The sequence below is a fragment of the Piliocolobus tephrosceles genome, chromosome 21 (genome assembly GCF_002776525.5).
Source record: "Piliocolobus tephrosceles isolate RC106 chromosome 21, ASM277652v3, whole genome shotgun sequence".
Lineage (NCBI taxonomy): Eukaryota > Metazoa > Chordata > Mammalia > Primates > Cercopithecidae > Piliocolobus > Piliocolobus tephrosceles.
In genome coordinates, this window is record NC_045454.1 from 43,473,470 (window position 1) to 43,494,356 (window position 20,887).

A 20,887-nucleotide genomic window follows, 5' to 3' on the forward strand; every position below is an offset into this window, starting at 1 on the left:
ATATAAAACCAGTGGCATGAAAAGATTATGATCTTGATATTGGCATAAGTAAATGTATCACTGGCATAGAGTCTAGAATCAGATACAGGTATACATAGGAATTTATAGTTTAATAGACACGGAATTTCAAATCAGTAAGTCAAGGACAGTTTATCAATATGTGGTACTACAATAATTAGCCATGTTTCTGGAGGGAAAAGATACTGTATCCACTATCCCGCACCACATGCTGAAACACATTCCATGAACATGAAAGATTTCAATGTTTTTAAAGTAATATGCTGCAGAAGAAAATTAGAAAATCTATATGTAATCTAGAGTTTATGGAGACATCTTAATGCAAGAGAGGAAACTTAAAAAAAACTTTTTTAGATGAAAAATTAACTGCAAAATAGTTATCAATGCAATAGATTCATAATATATTTGATAATGTACATGAACAGTTCTTCATGTTAGTAAAACAGTTTTCAAAATAACTACATTAACTCAAGAAAGGCCACCCACTACAAACCACAGCAAAAATGATTTCTGGAGAAACTACAATCACTCCTGCAGAAGTGAATGTCTGATATCAGTGCTATTTTACAACGCAGTATGGGAGGCCCTGGAACTCACGGTAAGATCTCAGAAAACATATTATTCAAAGAAAAAAAAAATCAACACTTACAAAAAGTATCAGCATACTGAAAACACAAAGGAATCAACGATTAGAATTTAGCATGGTGTCCAGATAAATGAAATAAGGGGAAATATTGGCCTGAAGTTAAACTGGGCCCGGCGCCGTAGTGCACGCCTGTAATCCCAGCCTTTTGGGAGGCCGAGGCTGGATGATCGCTTGAGCCCAGGAGTTTGAAATCAGCCTGGGCAACATACCTCATATCTGGGGGAAAAAATTAGCCGGGCGTGGTAGCTTGCGCCTGTAGTCCCAGCTACTTGGGAGGCTGAGGCGGGATGATCGCGTGAGCCCAGGAGTTTCGCCCTACAGCACGCCAGCCTGGACTACACAGTGAGACCCTCTCCCCCTCCCCCCCCAAAAAAACTAGATTGAATGAATGGAGGAGATAGGCCATATCATGGACTGGCAGGTTTATCAACGGAAGAATCATTTTGAGGGTGCTAGGAACGTGGGAGGAGGTAAAAGGAAGCGCTTTTTGTGAGCACTGTGCGCATCCTGTGGGGGAGCCCCCACCTCTAACTTTGCCAACACCACCGACCCCACCCTAGGTATGGGCCCCGTCCGCAGGCCTGGTTCTAACCTCAACCTTGTGCTCTGGGCCCCTTTTGGCCTCCATCCCTCAAGCTGAGCCGACTCCAAGGTCTCCAAGGCGTCTCGGTGGCCACTGGGGAGTAAACCAGAATCTCTCTGCCTGAGGACGTTCAGCTTGGCTGAGGTTGCAGTCCCGAAACGCTCTTCCAGGTTTGAGGCTGGAGGCGGAAGTGACGTCAGCGGAGCGCTGCTGTGTTTTCCGGCGCTCTCTCCGCGCAGCCAAACCACTTTTCTTCCTGGTGATGTTAGGGATTAACATAGCTTTGGCGAGGTCGGATAACGGGCGGGAGCCAGCGGTGAAAGGGGTGGTGAAAGTGCCAGTTTGCCCCAGGCCGCCGAGGGGCCTCTTTAGAGAGGCCTTGCCTGTCCCCCTCGCGTCCGCCGGGGCCAAAAAGCCCCTCAAGCTGTCACTGGTACGGCCCTGGGCCAGGAGCCGTTTCGGGATCTGTCGTAAGTGCGCTTCCTCACGATTTTTGCAAACACGGTGATTGCCGCTTCAGAATCCTCCAAAGTAATCTTTGTGACTTTTTTTCTTTCTTTCTTTTTTTCCAGAAACGAGTTTTCGCCGTTCGAGTCAGGTTGACGGTGGTCCTTCGTCCCCCCATCTCCTGGACCTGGCGAGTCTGGCGCGTCCGGGTGAGTACTGGGGTGAACGGTGGTTTTGAGGGCTTCTTCCTCCTGTTTTATCTGATAATTTGTTTTTCTCTTTGCGCATCCTGTATTTACTTTTGACACACTACATTCAGGTAGAAACATAAAGCTACTTTTTAGGTATCTAGGGTGTGCTTATTTCTCTATGTGAATATAAACGTTTGTAGACCGCAAGTCTTTCTACTGAAGAAAAGCAAGAATACTCAACTAGCTGTTCTTTTTATCTGAACTTCCTAGGCCTGTACCTCCCCACAGAGCTTCAAAACAGGGGCTTATAGGAAGAAGGAATGGAGGCTTTGAAGTAAGTTGAACATTGCAGGCGTGACACTTAAGGTTTAAATGCTTGCTAATACGTGTCCTATAGATAAAGACATGTCCTTTTAAAACCATAATACTATGAACCAAGAAAATTTTAAATGTTGTTAATATGTCCCCTGTGTAAAAAGATACATTTATTCCAATGTGTGCTTTTGATTGTTTTGAAATCTAATATGTATCCAAGTTTTCATGTCTTTTAGTCTCTTTAAAACTAGCAGACACTGTTTATCGTTATATTGTCTTTTTGCGGTTATATTGTCTTTTTGCGGAGTCATTCGTTCTTTCAGAAAGTTATACATTTTGGTAGTTCTGATAGTATTTTGTGCTGTGTTTAAATGTATCCTTCATTTCTTGGTGTATCCCGTAAAAGAATGAGTGTCTGAATGGTTAATTAAAGCATAGTAAAAAAAATTCAGCCAAGGGCTGTTCTTAGGGAGGTTGTAAAGTAGGGGAGGAGGCTGTCATGTAACCAAGCAAATAAGTGTATTACAAATTGATGAGGGTCTGTAAGTAAAGTAGAAGGCAGAATTATTTTCTCTATTTTTCTTTGGAATAGGCAATGCTAAGAAAAGAGTGATATTCAAGCTGAGACCAAAAAATATGGTATGATTTAGCCATGTTGAAGGGGAAGGAAATAAGAGCTGGCCAAAGCATTCTGTGAATTGGCTGACTCCATTTCTAGGGTGAGAGAGAGAGGAGTGCATCACAGATTACCCCAGGTTTGACAGAGTCAGTATTCTTTCTTTGGTTGGGGAAACAATGTGATGGGATAATTTAATCTTAAATGTATGACTGACAGGAAAAAGTAAGTGATACCTTGTTTTTGGAGACAGAGTTTCGCTGTTGCTCAGGATCCAGTGTAGTGGCAGGATCTCGGCTCACTGTAACACTGTAACCTCCACCTCTCCAGTTTTCAAGCCATCCTTCTGCCTTAGCCACCCTAGTAGCTGGGATTACAAGTGTGCGCCACCATGCCTGGCTAATTTTTGTATTTTCTTTTTTCTTTGTAGAGATGGTTTCACCATGTTGGCCAGGCTGGTCTTGGACTCCTGACCTCAAGTGATCCACCCACCTTGGCTTCTCAAGGTGCTGGGATTACAGGTGTAAGCCACTGTCGCTGGCCAAAGTAAGTGATATCTGACAAATGATGTAAATCAAGGGAAAATAGGAGAAGCATGAATGTGTTTTAATTACATGAATAAGAAATTAATTCAAGAGATTAATGAGCATCAGTGCTTGAGCATTGAAAAATAAGCTCTCCGTGAAAATTCACTGATGTTAATTATCAGTCTTAGGAAATATGTATATTCATAAACAGACAAAACTTCTTTTGATGTTGTTTTTTTTCAATTCACTTTTGGGCTCTGTCTACCTAAATTAGTCCTTCGTTTCCCTGAAGGAATGTCCAGAATAAGCACTCTGTGTGATTCCTTACAGACACTCATACACCTAGGGGGTTGGCTTGATACACTCCATGTAAGTAAATGACCAGAAAACTCACCTGCCAATGTGGGCTGCCAAAAAGCTGTGAAGGGGCCACGTGGCCTGGAAATACAACAGATCTTAGAATAATGTCTGTTAATTATAACATCCATGAGGGAAAAAAAATCTAATTCCGGTAGGACCACTCTATAGATTCTGCATGTTATTCCCATGTCTGCATGGGTTTTCTCTGGGCACTCTGGCTTCTTCCCACATCCCAAAGATGCACGTTAGCTTAATTGGCGTGTCTAAATCGTCCCCCTATGAATGTGTGTGTGTGTGCCCTGAGCTGTTAGGATGGGCTCTGGCCATTTTTATCCTGGAACTGGAATAGGTGGATTGGAGAATGAATGAATGAATACAAACTATTATAAAATAAAAATTCCTAAAACGTTTGAGAATGATACAAATGTACAACAGTAAATGGTACCACTTAGCAAGCTGGCCCCATTTGTTACTGTTCTTGAGCTTCTTGGTGGTAGGAGGTGGTCCTTACAGTTTTTGCTTTGGAAACATTTATTTGTTGATTTAACCCACAACTGTTAATTCCATCACACACCGATTCATCAAAAATTGGATAAACATCCTATTTTTATTAGTCTTTTAAAAATGTATATATAGCTCACATTTATTTCAATATTTAATATTAGAAGTGTTTGGGGTCTTTATTTAGAAGTTTAGTGACGTTTTTGTGAGCAGAAATATGCTGTAGCAGCTTAACTCGCTTATATCAGTTAGCATGGGAAAAAATTCGCTTTTGTGGGATATCATTTCGCTTAAAGTCTCAGTTTCCAAGAACCTGTTGACAACTTTAAGTGACGACTGAAATTGTATATATTTTCTCTGTTTGGCACTTAGGGGTTCCAGTGAGCTAGCCGCATGTGGTGAAATCATTGATGCGGATCTGATATAAAGTTGTTGAGGATGTGCATATATTACTTTTTGGAGAGCGTATTGGCAAACCAATTTCAAAAACTGTTGGCAGTACATACTAGGTTTATACACATACATGCCTTACAGCAACAGTAGTGTGTACAATATGTGTATCAAGATAAAAGTAGGTCAGGTGCAGTGGCTCACACCTGTAATCCTAAGACTTTGGGAGGCCAAGGTGGTTGGATCACTTCAGGTCAGGAGTTCAAGACCAGCCTGGCCAACATGGTGAAACCCCGACTCTACTAAAAAAATACAAAAATTAGCCAGGCATGGTGGTGGGTGCCTGTAATTCCAGCTACTTGGGAGACTGAGGCCGGAGAATCACTTGAACCAGGGAGGTGGAGGCTGCAGTGAGCTGAGATTGCGCTACTGCACTCCAGTCTGGGCAATCAGAATGAGACCCTGTCTAAAAACAGCAAAACAAAACAAAGAAACCCAACTGACTTGAGACCTCAATTACATCTACAGTCTCTTCATTTTTGCTTATTCTTCTGTTAGAAACAGGTCAGAGGTCATGCATACACTCAACAGGAGGGTGTTTTCTATGGGTATGAATGCCAGCAGGTGGGGATCTCTGGGGTCATATTAAAATATTTGGCCACAGTGTGGCTGTAGTCCACTGGATGGTGAAGTTTGCTGGGTTACTCAGACTAGAGTTGGTCATAGTCCTTAGGCAAGATTGAAGCAGTGTTCCAAGTCAAAGGCCGGCTGCAATGGGTGGGTCAGCCTGTAGGGGGAGTCAGGACACCACTGTAACTATGAGGCTTGGAATGTTTCATGTCTGCCCTGGAAGTGCTGTGACAGACACACCTCTGGGGCACACTCACACTGATGGTGATGGCAGCTATGCACAGGAAATTCGGATGCCACTTTGTTTGCAAGGCCTGGGACATCAGTGTTCACATTTGGAGGTCTTTGGGAACAAACCTCTGAGGCACAGGTCACGCAGTAGCATGCATCCTGGTATGTGCATTGTCTGCGTCATGAGGGGCACAAGTCATCAAGCCAAGTTGGCACATGTGCAGAGGGTGCCTCTGCTAGTGGGAGTGTTTTGAGCATGTGGCATCTGTGTTAGGAGGGCCATAGGGTGGTGGTGACTGGGCCAGGGTTTTGTGGTATCCTGAGGACTGTGTTCTGGGCACATGGCATGGACAGAGCACCCTCCAGTGCCCTCACACCCACACTGCTGACCATTGTCCCGCAATTGTATCCAGGAGGCAACGCTTCCTTGTGCAGTGTCCATCTCATGTCCCCTTTTTGTATGTTCCTTTAATTCGGTGCTGAGGCCTCTGTCTCTGGAGAGTGGCTGTAAATTCTAGCCCTGTCCCGACCAAGAGGAGAGATGTTCTGGTGTGTTGGGTGGGTTAGATACAGAAAAGGCAACAACACAACAAAACACATCAAGTAGCAGAAGCATTTTATTTCTCACAGATCCATGAGAAGAGGGTTGCCCTTGAGGTCCTGATGGCAAGTCAGGAGACAGCCGGGTGCTAACCAGTGGGTGGGGAATGAGACAGAGAGGACCTGTGGGACTGTGCCTTTGTTATGGTCCATGGGCCTTATCCCTCAGGCTTTCCCAGCGTGGTTGTGGATTGGGTAGACCTGAGCGGTGGGGAGAACTGACTTACATGACTGGTATTGGCCAGTAGGTTTCATTGTGGTCAGCTGCTGTGGGGTATGTTGGGTTTGGGGTCAGTGAGGTAAGGAACAAGTAGGCTATGCCACAAACAATACACAGGGAGGGGAAGTTTTAAGTAAGCCAAAGGTGATGGGGTCCGACTCGGTTCCAAATAACTTACATCAGGCCTAAAAATGGATGTAGGGCAGTTATGTTGGAGGGTATGAGCTGATGATTTAGTAAAGCATATGTAAAGGTTAGTGGTATTGTGTGTAACCGAGGGGCAGGCATGGTTGTGGTTGGATAGGCAAGGCTGGAAGCTGAGATAGAAAGTGGGAAGGGTAGTAGTGTTGTGGGGCAATCAAAGATGGGAGAGACTGAACAGAGTGAGTTCAGGAAAGGCTTTTATTAAAAGGTGATCACCTGGCTCAGTAGGACTAGGGTCCAGGAAGGTCTGAGCCCTGAACAAAGAAGGCAGCCACCTTTTAAGCAGTCAGTGGCCGGGAGCTACTGATGCAGGAAGCGTACAGAAGCGAGAACAGAGGCAGTTGATCAGTCTTTTACATTTATCTATACTACATGTTCCACATCCCTGGGAGACCATGTTTCTATATTAACCTTGTAACCTTGCAGCTGCACTAGGGAGGTGAAGTAGGAACTCATTGAGCCCCAAGGAACGTGAAACTAGCAAGTACAGATAAGGCTCGCTGAGCGCTGAGCGCAGAAGAAAAAACAGGCAGTTAGTATTCTTTTCTAACTTAGACTACTGGGTGGAGGGGGTGGAGGGGGAGGGGCTATGCTACACTTAGCTTTTGAAGGAAAAAGTAAAAATTTTTGGTTGTCTTTAATTATACTTGTAAAATTCATGAATTCCTTCTTCAGTAGAAGGCATCAGGGAGTAGGTGGTCCCCTCCCTGGGGTTAAGGAGTTTACTGCCATGAGGTAGGTGCCTCTTGGGGAAAACAGTAATCTCCATTAATTTTAGTAACTCCTACCAGATTTTCCTTCAGGCATGGGTATATGGGTGTGCACGTATGAGCAGAAAGCAAATACTCTACCAGGATCATGGGCTAAGCAGACAGATCAGGATGAAAAAAATGTTCTGTGACCATTTGTGTTTTAGAGGCAGTCCATGGCATCACTGTGTGGAGATTTTAGTGTAATGGTGGGGTCATATCCACCATCAGAGTCTGGGATCGGGGCTGTGTTGCCGGAGACAGTGTTGTTTCCAGCGGTGATATTTTGGGCTAGGACAAAGTCATCTAGGGTGTCACTGGGTTATCTTTTTTTTTTTTTCCTTTAAATTACATTTATTTTAATGCTGAATTTACTCCCATGCCATAAGTTTTTGTTTCTTCAGTTTCTTCTGGGATATCTTTTTCTTCTGGGCAACCTCCTCTTCTGGTTTAGGAACAATCTGTTTCTTTTCATAAGGATCATCTCAATGTGGCAGGGAGAGCTCATGTATGGGTTAAGCCGACCACGAGCTCTGTAGGTCTGTCGGCGCATCTTAGGTGCTTTGTTCACTTGGATATGCTCGATGACCAGAGAATCTACATCTAAACCCTTAAGTTCAGCATTACTCGTTGCGTTTTTAAGCATGTGCAGCAAAAATTCAACACTCTTTGGGCCATCGACCTTGTGTCCAGCCCCACTGCTTGGCCTGGGCACACCTGCCAACTCCACCATTGTAACGTCGGAATGGTACGCACTGTTTCTGTAAAGTGACATCTTTCAGATACTTCGTGGCTTTTCGAATATGCATACCCTTGATGGCCTGGGCAGTTTCACGAGTGTTCTTAAAGTGAACACGAAGATTGGAACCTCTTGATTTGCATGATTTCGTGGGGTTCTCCGGGTCAAGTGAATAGCAAACCATTTTCACAGATTACCTCAGGCCGCTTAGGGAAAGAGCTGGGGTATCCTTTTAAAGTGGATACCCACTGAAGTAGATGTGGCCCTCCAGGTTGTAAACCAACACAGCACCTAGTAAGATGAACTGTTAATAGAATGATATGTAGGTGTACCTGATAACATGTTTTTGTTTCTGTCTTTTGGTGGAAGTTTAGGTTCAGATGGGTCCCCTGTCAGATAAGCAGCTGCCGGGCCTCTGGGACAATCTAATGTTAGTAAGTCCCAGGAGACTACGCACCCTCGATTTGGCCTTCAACCTTTATGGGATGGGGGCAAGATTGAAAATAAGTTAAGCCCTAGAGCATGATAGAGAATTTCAGGAGTCTGTTTTTTGGACTGGAATTTGAAAAGTAGTTATTTGAGGACATTTTTCTGTCTTTCAGTGAAACGAGTTATCTGAGACCTATTAGGGAAATGAAAGTTCCATTGAATAGATTTTTCGAGGGGCTAGCATTATGTATTTTAAGAAATGAAACATGGGCTGGGCACAGTGGCTCACCCCTGTAATCCCAGCAGTTTGGGAGGCTGAAGTGGGAGGATTGCTTGAACCCAGGAGTTTGAGACCAGCCTGGGCAACATAGCGAGACTCTGCCTCTTAAAAAAAAAATTAAATTGACAAAAAAGAAGTGAAACATATATCTAGGTTACTAATAAAGTCTGTAACTCTGAAGGGAATAAGTAGTGTCCTGGCAAGGCCTTGTATTGTGGCTTTTAGTATGTGTAGAGATGTGAGATTTTGCTTTACATTTTGGGTATCTGTCAGACAAGATATTCCCAGGGTTTGTTTTTTCTTTCCCCCACCTTGAAAGGGACAATTTTTAGGTAATGACCCAATAGTTTATCGTAACCGTGAAGAAGGTGGGATGGTTTGTTGACCCGGGCATCCAGTGCTAAGACAGCTGCCTGAAATTTGGCCAGGCCTGTTGTTTCTTGGGTCCTGTCCTTTATTAGGGACATCCTGGCTAAGGGATGGAAGGCAGCAGCATTCCACTGAGCTCCATCACTTACGATAGTCACAGTGGCCTTTGCACAGCCTATGAACTCCCATTATTGTTGACTTAGTTAATCCCAAGGGCTTTCCAGGTAGTCAGGGGACCTGGGGGAGGGAGGGGTGACCTCCTTCAGCACCCTGGCATCAGGCAAGGGATTGAGGACAGGGGAAGCCACTGCCTCCTGCAGGTGGATTAGACTCGAGGGCCTGAGATTGGCTTCGTCGTGGCCTAAGGAGGCCTCAGTGGCCAGGCAGAGCTTGGGGGGGGTTGTGTCCCTGACCCAGAGCACAGTGGGCAGCTGCATAGGAGGATCACAGGCTCAGATCTATGAGATCCTCTGTTTCCAGCAGAGCCCTGTAGATGGCCAGTCACTTGTTTTACTGGTGAATAACAGGAAGTCAGGAGGGGCAGTGTCTCTCAGTAGAGGGCCTGGGGCAGCTAATGACCATCATAAGTGGTCCAGAGACTCCAGCAGGCATTTAAAAAGTTGCCAGTCTCTCAATCATGAAGGAGGCCCTTTTAGGAAGTTGCTTTTTTTTCTCTCCCGTAACGTAACACGTTACGTTAGCCAAATTTATAATTAAAAGCACAATAGTTATTGGTCGTTTATTGAATAGAATCAGGAGTTTTAATAATACTGGGTGTGGGCGCCTTGATGGATGGGACCACAATGTGAAGGCCGTGGTAATCCAGCATGAGGTGCCCTTCATTTTGTTTTCAGATTTAAGAGCAGGCACAATTGGGCTGTCAAATGGAGAAGCAGTAGGGATAATCACCCCTTCATTAATTAGGTTTTATAGAAGTTTTAATCCTTGAGGCCCTATTGTAACTTACATTGGGCCATGTGAAGTATCTTAAGTGATTATCCATGGGGTCCCATTTTATCCAGCCAATTTGTAAGTGTCAAAGTCTCTATTTATTATGTTAGCATATTTATGCCTAATATGGAATATTTTAGGGCAAATGGGTACTATGACTCTGGGAAACTGAAGACTTCAGTTAAAGCGAGGCATACCTAATTTTTTTCTCTTGTATTTAGTTACCCTTTTAAGATTTTAGGGAGCACAATGTTTAAATTTAGTGGGATCCTCAGGTATAAGTGTAATTTGAGCCCCAGATTGAGTAGGCCTATGCAGTTTTGTTAATTGGTACATTTTAGCGAATGTTAGTTAAAATCTAATTACCTATTATTTTTTTCCCCGTGTCTCATGGTCTGTGTTTAAATCATTAAGTAATCTAGGGCTGGCGGGATTATGTTTGTTAGACCTGGCATTTGCTTTGTACTTAAAGTTCAAAAAAAGTTTCTTTTTTTTTTTTCTTGAACTTGTAACCTCCCAAAGCCCGAGCCGAGCCTTTTTTTCCTTTTTTTTCTTTTTTTCTTTTTTTGGTCTTAGACTTTTAACTGCCTGAAGGGTTCTTAATTTCTGTCTCTGGTTGATAAGAGGAAAAGAAGGAGGGGTAAGGGGCTCAGTACTTCTAGGCAGTAGAGGACTGGGAAGTCCAGACCTCAAGATAATCAGTCTCTTTCCCTCTCATTTTTTCTTTTTTTTTTTTTTTTTTTTTTTTGAGGCGGAGTCTCGCTCTATCACCCAGACTGGAGTGCAGTGGCCGGATCTCAGCTCACTGCAAGCTCCGCCTCCTGGGTTTACGCCATTCTCCTGCCTCAGCCTCCCGAGTAGCTGGGACTACAGGCGCCAGCCACCTCGCCCGGCTAGCTTTTTTGTATTTTTTAGTAGAGACGGGGTTTCACCGTGTTAGCCAGGATGGTCTTGATCTCCTGACCTCGTGATCCGCCCGTCTCGGCCTCCCAAAGTGCTGGGATTACAGGCTTGAGCCACCGCGCCGGGCCTCATTTTTTCTTCTAAGTAAAATCTTTAGAATGGCTTGTATCTCCAGGTGGCTAAAATATTTTTTCCTTTGTTTATCTGATAAGCTTCCAGGGGTCCCAAGTGGCCCCTGTTTTGATCTCTGGCCTCCATTTGTGCTTCCCATCTGCCCCGTTTGTACGCAGCCACCTTTCTCTCTAGGGCGCCCGGTTGACCTCGTCAGGGTGGGGGCGTAGAGAAACAGATGCAAGGGAAGACAATGTCGGGAATAGCAGACCCCGGCAGCAGCCTTGCCAGCGAGGTGCCGTCATCTCCCCAGTGAAGGGGCTGCTACTGTTGTCTGGGTGGCAAGTTGGTGGTCTTGCCCGTACTGCCTCTCCACTCAGCGGGCAGTCAGAATGCCAGTCTTCCTCTTGCACTCCGCTAACCCTCTGATTGGCCCAGAGCCTGCCTTACCCACTTCTGCCTCTCCGTAGCAAGCCCGTGGTGCCAGAGTGAGGCCTTGGGAATACAGCTGGCTTCCTCCAGCCCAGCAGTTCCTATTTGGGGAAGTGACAGCAGCCTTGGATAGTGAGTGTCATACCCCTGTTGCCCTCTCAAGGCTAGCAGTTGGTGAGTCCCAGGGAGCACTTGGACTATGGAGGACCCAACCAATTTAGGGAGGGGAGTTTTGGCAGCATTCCACAAAGACAACAGGCAAGAGTGCACAGCAGCAGAAAGGCACCCCAGCAGGCTGTGGAGCCCTCCCATATGGCGTCAGCCATGTGGGTGGGCCAGGTAGTAAGCAGGCCAAGAGCAATCTGAAGGCCTCGGCTTATGTCCCTCGGGTTGTGACTACACACCCTGTTCACCGCACTGAATATATTTTCCTCTGTTTTGGTCTAAGGGGTCTCTCTCTGTCTCTGAAGAGTGGCTGCAAATTCTAGCCCTACCCAGACAGGGAGGAGAGTTACATTCCAGTGTGTTGGGCAGGCAAGATGTAGAGGAGGCAGCACAACAAAACACATGAAATGTCAGAAGCGTCCTCCTACTCACAGATGCCTGGAACAGGAGACTGCTGTTGGAGGCTGGTGGAAGTCCAGAGACAGCCGGGTGCTCAACCTGTGGGATAGGAATGAGAGAGAGGACCTGTGGGGCGGGCCTTGCTTTATTAAGGTCCATGGACGTTATCCCTCAGGCCTTTCTTTGGGGGTTGTGGATTGGCTGCACAAAGGAAAGGTCTTATTTATATGACTCTGGTATTGGCCACTAAGTTTCATTGTAATCAGCAGCTGTGAGATGTGTTGGGTTTGGGGCCAGTGAGGTGGGGAACAAGCAGGCCGTAATAACAAACAGCTACACAGGCAGGGGAAGTTTTAACTAAGACAAAGGCAATGGGGGTATTGGAGCTGAGATACATAAACAGCTAACTGGTATATTTCACTCTTTGGTTCTTTACCATCCATATGCACTCTCCTACACAGATAGGAGCTTCTTTGGAATAATTAAACAAGTCTATACTCCTACCTAAGAAGATACAGGGGAAGAAGTCCTCACCCATCCCCAAACTGAGAAGATGCGTAGTTCAAACAGTCCTTTGTTTTCCCACGGCCGTGTCAGTTACTCCTCAAATTTAGTCCCATTCTAACTATTCTGTTTCCTAAAGACACAATTACACATGTAACCTCTAATAATGTGTATATAAAATAAAATTGGGAAAAAGATAGAAGTAAATGGTTCATTTAAACAAGTAAACACATGGATATAGACACACATAGATATAACAAGCAGAGAGAAAACGTGCAAAACCACATTTCTTGTTTCTGTCACTGGTCTTGAGGTTGCAGTTGATGTCCACGATTTACTTCAGTGACTAATTTCATATTTTCCCAGCCCTCCACCTGAACCTCAGCTGCTCCGGGTTTTGTACCAGGGAGGAGCGATCCAAATCTTCCTTCGCCCAGAGTCTGAGTCCTCTGTTGTCCCGCCTTCGTTCAGCTGTGGTTTTCCGTTAACGTTTTCTATGAATATAGAAGTACTCAGAGGTTCTAAACTTCATCACTTCATCCTCCTTGCCTCAGTTGTCTAGCAGTGCCACCGTTTTCCTTTGATAATTGCGATTAACCACTCTAGCCAGTAGATTAACCTTTTTTTTTTTTCCCCCTCTTGGGTTAGTGGTATATGAAGCCCAAAAGGGCCAGGTGGCAATCTCCTGTTCCAATGCATTAGAACCATAACGGTACCCCCTGGGGGAGGCATTTTCCACTAAGGACTAAGAAGATCTCTGGACCAGCAGTGCTCTGAGTCGCTGGGAGTGGAAGCAAACTTCTGTCAGTGGAGTTAATTCCACCTTCACCCATCAGTTCTATTTTTTTTGTTTTTTTTGAGACGGAGTCTCGCTCTGTCACCCAGGCTGGAGTGCAGTGGCGTGATCTCGGCTCACTGCAAACTCCACCTCCCGGGTTCTTGCCATTCTCCTGCCTCAGACTCCCCGTAGCTGGGACTGCAGGCACCCGCCACGACACCCAGCTAATTTTTTGTATTTTTAGTAGAGACAGGGTTTCATGGTATTAGCCAGGATGGTCCTGATCTCCTGATCTTGTGATCTGCCCGCCTCGGCCTCCCAAAGTGCTGGGATTACAGGCGTGAGCCACCGCGCCTGGCCTGTTTTGTTTTTTGTTTTGAGATGGAGTCCTGCTCTGTCACTCAGGCTGGAGTGCAGTGGCACAATCTCGGCTCACTGCAACCTCTGCCTCCTGGGTTCAAACCATTCTCCTGCCTCAGCCTCCCAAGTAGCTGGGATTACAGGCATGTGTCACCATGCCCAACTAATTTTTCGTGTTTTTAGTAGAGATGGGGTTTCCTCATGTTGGCTGGGCTGGTCACGAACTCCTGACCTCAAACGATCCACCTGCCTCAGCCTCCCAAAGTGCTGGGATTCCAGGCGTGGGCCACTGCGCCCAGCTCACTCACCAATTCTTGGGCCCATGTGTTCTGGCTGTGGGGAGACAGTACCATGGAAGGCTCTCTGACTCAAAGCATACTTCTTGACCTGTGAGACAGAATTCCTTTCTAAGGGTTGTCTCTCATTTGGCCCTGTAACTGAGTTTTCAGTATGCGATTCCACTTTTCACGTAGATCCACTGCTTCTGAGTGATGGGTTGTGTGATGGGACCAGTTGATTGCAAGGACATGCTTCCACTGTTGCACTTCTCTGCAGTGAGATGCTTTTCTTGTTTAGAAACTGTTGTGTGGAGGCCGCGGCTACTGATAAAGCACGTTGTGAGTCCATGGATGGTGGTGCCAGCAGAAGCCTAACTAGTTGAAAGGCAAATCCACGGCAGAACATGAGTCTGTTCTGGTGAGGATGAGTTATATTTCCTGATAGAAGAGGACCCATTACAGCACGACTGGCTGGTCTCCTCTAAGGAATGGCGCCATATTGGATGCTCAGGGTTGATCTCTGCTTTCAGATTAGGTCCAGCAGTAATGTTAGCTGAGTCAGGCTTGGTAAGGGGAAGTCCTTATTGCTGAGCCCATGCATAGCCTTTATCCCTGCTATCATGAACATTTTTTAATGGACCCATTGAGCAAGCACCGAGGTAGCTAGGAAAAGTTAACAGGTATCTTTAGTATGCGTGATTCTGTCCACCTTATTTCTACTGGATCACCTTTGGTAGGCATTCACATGGGACACAATCTGTCCTTTCAGGGAGGTCCATCCACGTACCTTTTCCCAGGTTTCCTTGTTACCACTCTGGTTCCTCACACTTTTTTTTTTTTTTTTTTTTGAGACGGAGTTTCGCTTTGTCACTCAGGCTGGAGTGCAGTGGCACCATCTCAGCTCACTGCAACCTCCACCTCTTGGGCTCAACCAATTCTTCTGCCTCAGCCTCCCGAGTAGCTGGGACTACAGGTGTGAGCCACCACGCCCAACTGATTTTTTAAAAATTTTTGGTAGAGACAGGGTGTCACCATATTGGCCCGGCTGGTCTCGAACTCCTGACCTCGTGATCCGCCCGCCTTGGCCTCCCAAAGTGCTGGGATTATAGGCATGAGCCAGCGCGCCTGGCATTCCTCCCACATTTTTGACCATCCAGCCAAGCCATAGGCAACTTTTAATGAATCCGTGTATGTGTATGCATGCATCTTGTCAACTCTTACTCCAGACCCAGAAGCAGGCCAATACACTGCCCGAAGTTCTGCCACTGGGAAGATTTTCCTTTCGTACTGCCCTTCAGGGTCAGCCTTTAGCGGGGCTGTAGTGCTTCTGTTCTGTACTTTTGGGGGGTGCTAGAGCTAGTCATCAGACTTGGGGAAAGCAGGAAACAACCCTGTGGAATGCTGGCGACCCTGGCTGTTGGGCTCATGAGCAGAGGAAGTTAGGGTGCCAGTAAGGGTACTGAGAGCACTAAGTATCCACATCAGGCAACCGGGGGAAACCAGTCTTTGGTATGCAGACAGGCCGTGGATGGTGGGTAAGTGCATAGAAAGAGACAGTATTCCTGTCACCGCTGCATTCATTGAGTCGTTCAGTACATTTCCTCAAAACTCAGATGTGTATTGTGTTATAAATTGTGAAGGGACTGTAGTCTGGGTGTACTTTAACGGTGTTTAGAAGGGTCTCAGTTGTCTGTCCAGCCATCACTGGGTGCCTTTAGGCTCCATGCCAGGTAAAGGGGAACAATGGCACCCAAAAATACCTAAGGCTGCCCATGAGATACAGAGACTCCACAAAGAAAAGCAGGTCGCAGTGTCTGTCACCCAGCATCATCCAAGAACATTCCTAGAGACAGAGTTCCTTATGATAAAAGGTTTTGTTGCCTCAAAAATACGAAAGTTCAATGTGTGTATCTATCTACCCAGTAATGTTACAAGATGTATAACGGAGTATACATTACAGATACACAAGAAGAAATAGACAAGTCCACAGTTGCAGTGGGAGATTTTAGAATATTTATCTCATGTTATTTAAATAGTAAAGAAAAATGAAGACAAGATGTACATTTGCGAGAGATGAGCACACTGCCTAATTTACCTGTCCAGTGTCGTGTCTGCTAAATAAGGGAAATCACAGAGTGCTTATCTGGAGTTGAGAGTGAAGGAATAGACTGGAAGGGGCAAGAAGGTTTTCAGGGGAGATGAACATGTTTTACATCTTGTTGAGGCTTTTGATTACACAAGTGTATGCGATTGTCAAAATTCATCCACTGAATACCTGAGATCTGCACTTTTAATTGTGCATTAATTATATTTCAGGTTTAAATAAAATAACATAATTGATTTAGATTTCCCCAAACGAAACACATTTGTGGCCCTCTTCAGCCTAAGGATCCCCAGTTTGAAACCCATGGAAGTGGGTACAATCTACACCAGGAGTCTAGACGTGGGGTTTCCGTAACCCAGTGTGACTTGAGAGTTTTAGCCTTCTCATTCGTAGAATAAAGGCTGTAGCATCCTTGTGGGGGTGTAGCTGGTTCATGGATAATGAACTGTTCGGTGATTTTCATCATTCAGATTCCATTCCATCAATCAGCATTTGCACTGTTCTGTGTTTGATTTATTAAAGATTGTGATTAATTGTTATTAAATTTTTAGTCGTGTAAATTATATTAAATTAAAATACATTCTGTTCTTGGGTCATGCTAGGTTAATATGGAGTGGGTATTCAATGACACATGTGGGTGGTGACCATGGTGTTGCACCGTGCAGGTTTAGACCAGCGCTGGTTGTGTGGGAAAGTCAGGGCAGCCACAGATTAGGTGTCAGGGACAAAACTGCCTACATTCAGGTCCTGGTTCGCAACTTCCAAACTGGATGATTCTGGACCAAATCCAAGTGTTGTCTGAATGTAGACTTTTTTCTTTTTCTTTTTCTTTTTTTTCCTTTTGATACAGAGTCTCACTGTGTTGCCAGGCTGGAGTACAGTGGTGTGATCTTGGCCCACTGCAACCTCTGTCTCTCAGGTTCAAGTGATTCTCCTGCCTCAGCCTCCTCAGTAGCTGGGATTATAGGCGCCCACCACCACGCCCAGCTAATTTTTGTATTTTCAGTAGAGATGGGGTTTCACCATGTTGACCAGGCTGGTCTTGAACTCTTGACCTCAACTGACACACCCACCTCAGCTTCCCAAAATGCTGGGATTACAGGCGTGAGCCACCGCACCCAGCCTGGTTTTTTTCTTTATTGAATAGGGGTCATTGATATCTACTGTAAAGAGTGGTTATGATATTTAAGCGAGTATATGCAACTGCTAGTGTGGCTTCTGACACACACTGTTCCTCAGTAGTGGAAGTTGGTGGTATTAATGTTTGTAGTGTACACCGCTTTCAGTGGCTTTCACCTATATGCTCTGCAGAGAGAGTGCTAATGATGTCTGATGATTGGTAAGGAACACTTGTTGATTAATGATTTATACAAACAGGACACCATTAACACTGGATAAAGAGAATGGAGGTTACCTCTGTCCGTGTAGATTCCTAAGCTGTCCTGGAGTGATCCTTGGAGTAAAGGAAAGGCATTTTGAAGCACATTTAGCCGTCAGTCCTGCGGGATGGCAGCCATTGATTTGTCCTATGGTAAGTCCTGTTTCTGTTCATTTTCAGAGACCCTGCTTTAGGTGTCCCCCCGCACAATGTGGAGTCCGGTGGCCTGTGCCCCATCATTCATGCTGCAACCTCATTTCTGAGATGCTGATGTGGGCTGGGGAATGCTTTGTTCTTTTTCTTTTTTTTTCGAGACAGAGTCTTGCTCTGTTGCTCAGGCTGGAGTGCAGTGGCACAATCTCAGCTCATTGCAACCTCTGCCTCCTGGGTTCAAGCGATTGTCCTGCCTCAGCCTCCTGAGTAGCTGGGATTACAGGCGTGTGCCATCACACCTGGCTAACTTTTTATATTTTTAGTAGAGACGGGGTTTCACCATGTTGGCCAGGCTGGTCTCAAACTCCTAACCTCAAGTGATCTGCCCGCCTTGACCTCCCAAGGTACTGGGATTATAAGTGTAAGCCATCGCACCTGGCCAGAATGCTTCATCAGCCGCCTGCTGTGTGTGCTTTGGGAAGAGGTGCTATGTATTTCCACAGTTAAGTTTCATTATCTGTAAAGTAAGACTGTTACCCTTTTCCCAGTGGGCAGCATGGCTGATCATCCTTTTTTTTGCCTTTAGGTGAGGCAGGACTGCCCTGGAATTGATAGCGGTAGTGTATATGTGTGTGTTTTCTTGAGCGTGCAGGAGTATATGGGAATCTCACAGTAGGACTTTGGGGTGTGTGAATGTGGGAGTTATGGTCAGTCCTGGGTTCTCATGCCTTCTTTCTTTTCCATGAGGTCTTTGCAGGGACCCAGTCTGCCTTCAAAAAAAGACAGAAGTAGAAAGAGTGGTGGCTGACTGTCTGACAAGTTGTTATCAGGTATGCAGGGAGTGTATCCTTCTCCAAAATATCATACTTGCATCACCAGGTAGACACATTTCCTTCTACACAGAATTATCTCCAGAGCTTCTTAAAGCAAATAAAGCCTCCTTCAAGGACTGAGTCCCTAGTCAAGTTCCCCGAAGGAGTGGAGCCTGTCATATTGGTGAGGGTTTGCCTTGAATGTCATCCCAGTATTTCAGTGTTGATTAATTAGTCTTCCCTCATGGTCCCAACTGCATAGTTTTTATTTTGTTGAGTGTTCTGACACATGGTAAGGGACATAAAAGTATCCTTTGCTGAGATAATTTATCCATTCATCAGCGTTTATCTAGCATCTGCTCAAGAGTGTGCTGCAGTGGAGGGAAATCAGATGACCGTCCAGTCTGGTTGTATTAGGTACAATCATGTGTGTAAGAAGTGCCATTCAAGTCATGTCACTGGAGGGGACTGACAGTGAGTGAGTGTGGAGAGAGAGGACCTCCTGGGACCAGTGAACTCCGGGGTAGGCAGTGTGAGCCCTCAGACTCTGTAGGTATTGCATTTTGCAGTGAACACCGGTAGACATGTTATGTGACTCAAGCCAGCATGTGTGTGATGGTTTAGGATTCAGTGACTTTTGATGATCTGGCTGTGGACTTCACCCCAGAAGAATGGACTTTACTGGACCCAACTCAGAGAAACCTCTACAGAGATGTGATGCTAGAGAACTATAAGAATTTGGCCACAGTAGGTAAGACTGGCCTCATCCCTTGTAGCCTGCTATGGAACAGATTATGTACTTACTGTATTGCACATCAGACACAGCAACTCTGAACACATTGGGAAATAACAGACATAGTCCCTGCCCTAACAGGGTTTCTTCTACTTAGTGGTAGAGATTCATCAGCACTGTTGGAGCTGTACATTCTCAGTTTCCACCTTTGACATACTCAGTCAGAAACTCTGCAACAGGGGCCCTGTCATCTGTGTTTTAACAAGCTCTCATGAATCTGATGTGCTATAATGTTGAAGAATGAGTTGTTTCCCATGAGAATGAAGATCTCTTTGTTTCATTTAACTTCCTATTTGGATAAAAATCTTAGTGCTTTGTAAGTATGTACATCAGCCTGGATTTGGGCTTCAGGGATCAGAGATCACCAATCTTTTGGGGGCACAGACAGATGATATTTGCATTTTTAGCCCTTTTAAAATAATTTCACTGCTTCCATTGGAACTGTAGCTCCTGAGTTATGGAAAGATTTGTCATCTCTTGCATGAGCCTCTTCTGGTAATGAATCTTTCTCTGTGCACAGGGTGTCAGCTCTTCAAACCCAGTCTGATCTCTTGGCTGGAACAAGAAGAGTCTAGGACAGTGCAGAGAGGTGATTTCCAAGGTGAGTGTCCATGAAGGACTGCCCTGGTCAGTAAGTTCAGTATGTTTACAAGTAAAATGAGGAAACCTTTTTTTTTTTTGAGACAGATTCTTGCTCTGTCGCCCAGGCTAGAGTACAGTGGTGCCATCTCGGCTCACTGCAACCTCTGCCTCTGGGGTGCAAGCGATTCTCCTGCCTCAGCCTCTGAGTAGCTGGGATTACAGGTGCGCACTACCACGCTCAGCTAATTTTTGTATTTTTAGTAGAGATGGGGTTTCACCATGTTGGTCATGCTGGTCTCGAACTCCTGACCTTATGATCCACCTGCCTCAGCCTTCCAAAGTTCTGGGATTACAGGTGTGAGCCACTGCACCTGGCCATAATGAGGAAACTTTTTAAGATGCAGTTTATCTCATAATGTTGAGGCCTTTTTTTTTTTTTTTTCTGAGACAGTTTTACTGTCACCCAGGCTGTAATGCAGTGGTGTGATCTCGGCTCACTGCAACTTCAGCCTCCTGCGTTCAAGTGATTCTCCTGCCTCAGCCTCCTGAGTAGCCGGGACTACAGGTGTGTGCCACCATGCCCACCTAATTTTTTGTATTATTAGTAGAGATGGGGTTTCACCGCATTGGCCAGGCTGGTCCCAAACTCCTGATTTCAAGTGTTCCACCTGCCTCGGCTGCTTCCCAAAGTGCTGGGATTACAGGCGTGAGCCACCTTGCCCAGCTAGGCCATTTCTTTCTTAGAAGTTAAGAAATCTTTAGCTTCTCATAGTCTTAACTTTATCTACTCATTTTTTTCCTGTGATAGGACCTGTTAGTTTCTTCTTTAAAAGTTCTTGTTTTGGGCCGGGTGTGGTGGCTCACGCCTGTAATCTCAGCACTTGGAGAGGCTGAGGCGGGTCATGATTTCAAGACCAGCCTGGCCAACATGGTGAAACCCATTGCTACAAAAATACAAATATTAGCTGGGTGTGGTGGCGCACTCCTGTAGTCCCTGCTACTAGGGAGACTGAGGCAGGAGAATTGCTTGAACCCAGGAGCCAAAGGTTACGATGAGCCAAGATCGTGCCACTGAACTCCAGCTGGGGTGAGAGAGAGAGACTCTGTCTCAAAAAAAAAAAAAAAAAAAAAAAAAAAAA

The 20,887-nt window shown here is 45.5% G+C and overlaps 1 protein-coding gene and 1 pseudogene across 6 annotated transcripts in view; one reads left to right on the top strand and one right to left on the bottom strand.

Moving 5' to 3' along the window:
• Nucleotides 1-1,456: 1,456 nt before the first annotated feature.
• The window catches only part of ZNF266 (zinc finger protein 266), a 23,616-nt gene continuing 4,185 nt past the window's right edge, over nucleotides 1,457-20,887 (top strand). The window contains exons 1-7 of one of the 5 annotated variants that reach the window (XM_026455567.2): nucleotides 1,457-1,717; nucleotides 1,820-1,903; nucleotides 2,156-2,219; nucleotides 17,408-17,561; nucleotides 18,309-18,391; nucleotides 18,998-19,124; nucleotides 19,687-19,767. In XM_026455567.2, the coding sequence (XP_026311352.1) occupies nucleotides 17,537-17,561; nucleotides 18,309-18,391; nucleotides 18,998-19,124; nucleotides 19,687-19,767 (316 nt within the window). In that variant the 5' untranslated portion in view covers nucleotides 1,457-1,717; nucleotides 1,820-1,903; nucleotides 2,156-2,219; nucleotides 17,408-17,536. Of the gene's footprint in view, nucleotides 1,718-1,819; nucleotides 1,904-2,155; nucleotides 2,220-3,302; nucleotides 3,363-17,407; nucleotides 17,562-18,308; nucleotides 18,392-18,997; nucleotides 19,125-19,686; nucleotides 19,768-20,887 lie in introns of those variants that run through there. The other 4 variants (XM_026455571.2, XM_026455568.2, XM_026455572.2 and 1 more) reach the window with 4 other exon arrangements.
• On the bottom strand, nucleotides 7,556-8,188 carry LOC111530287 (annotated as a pseudogene). Its single transcript, XR_002727760.3, has one exon. The product of XR_002727760.3 is annotated as a 60S ribosomal protein L17 pseudogene (transcript).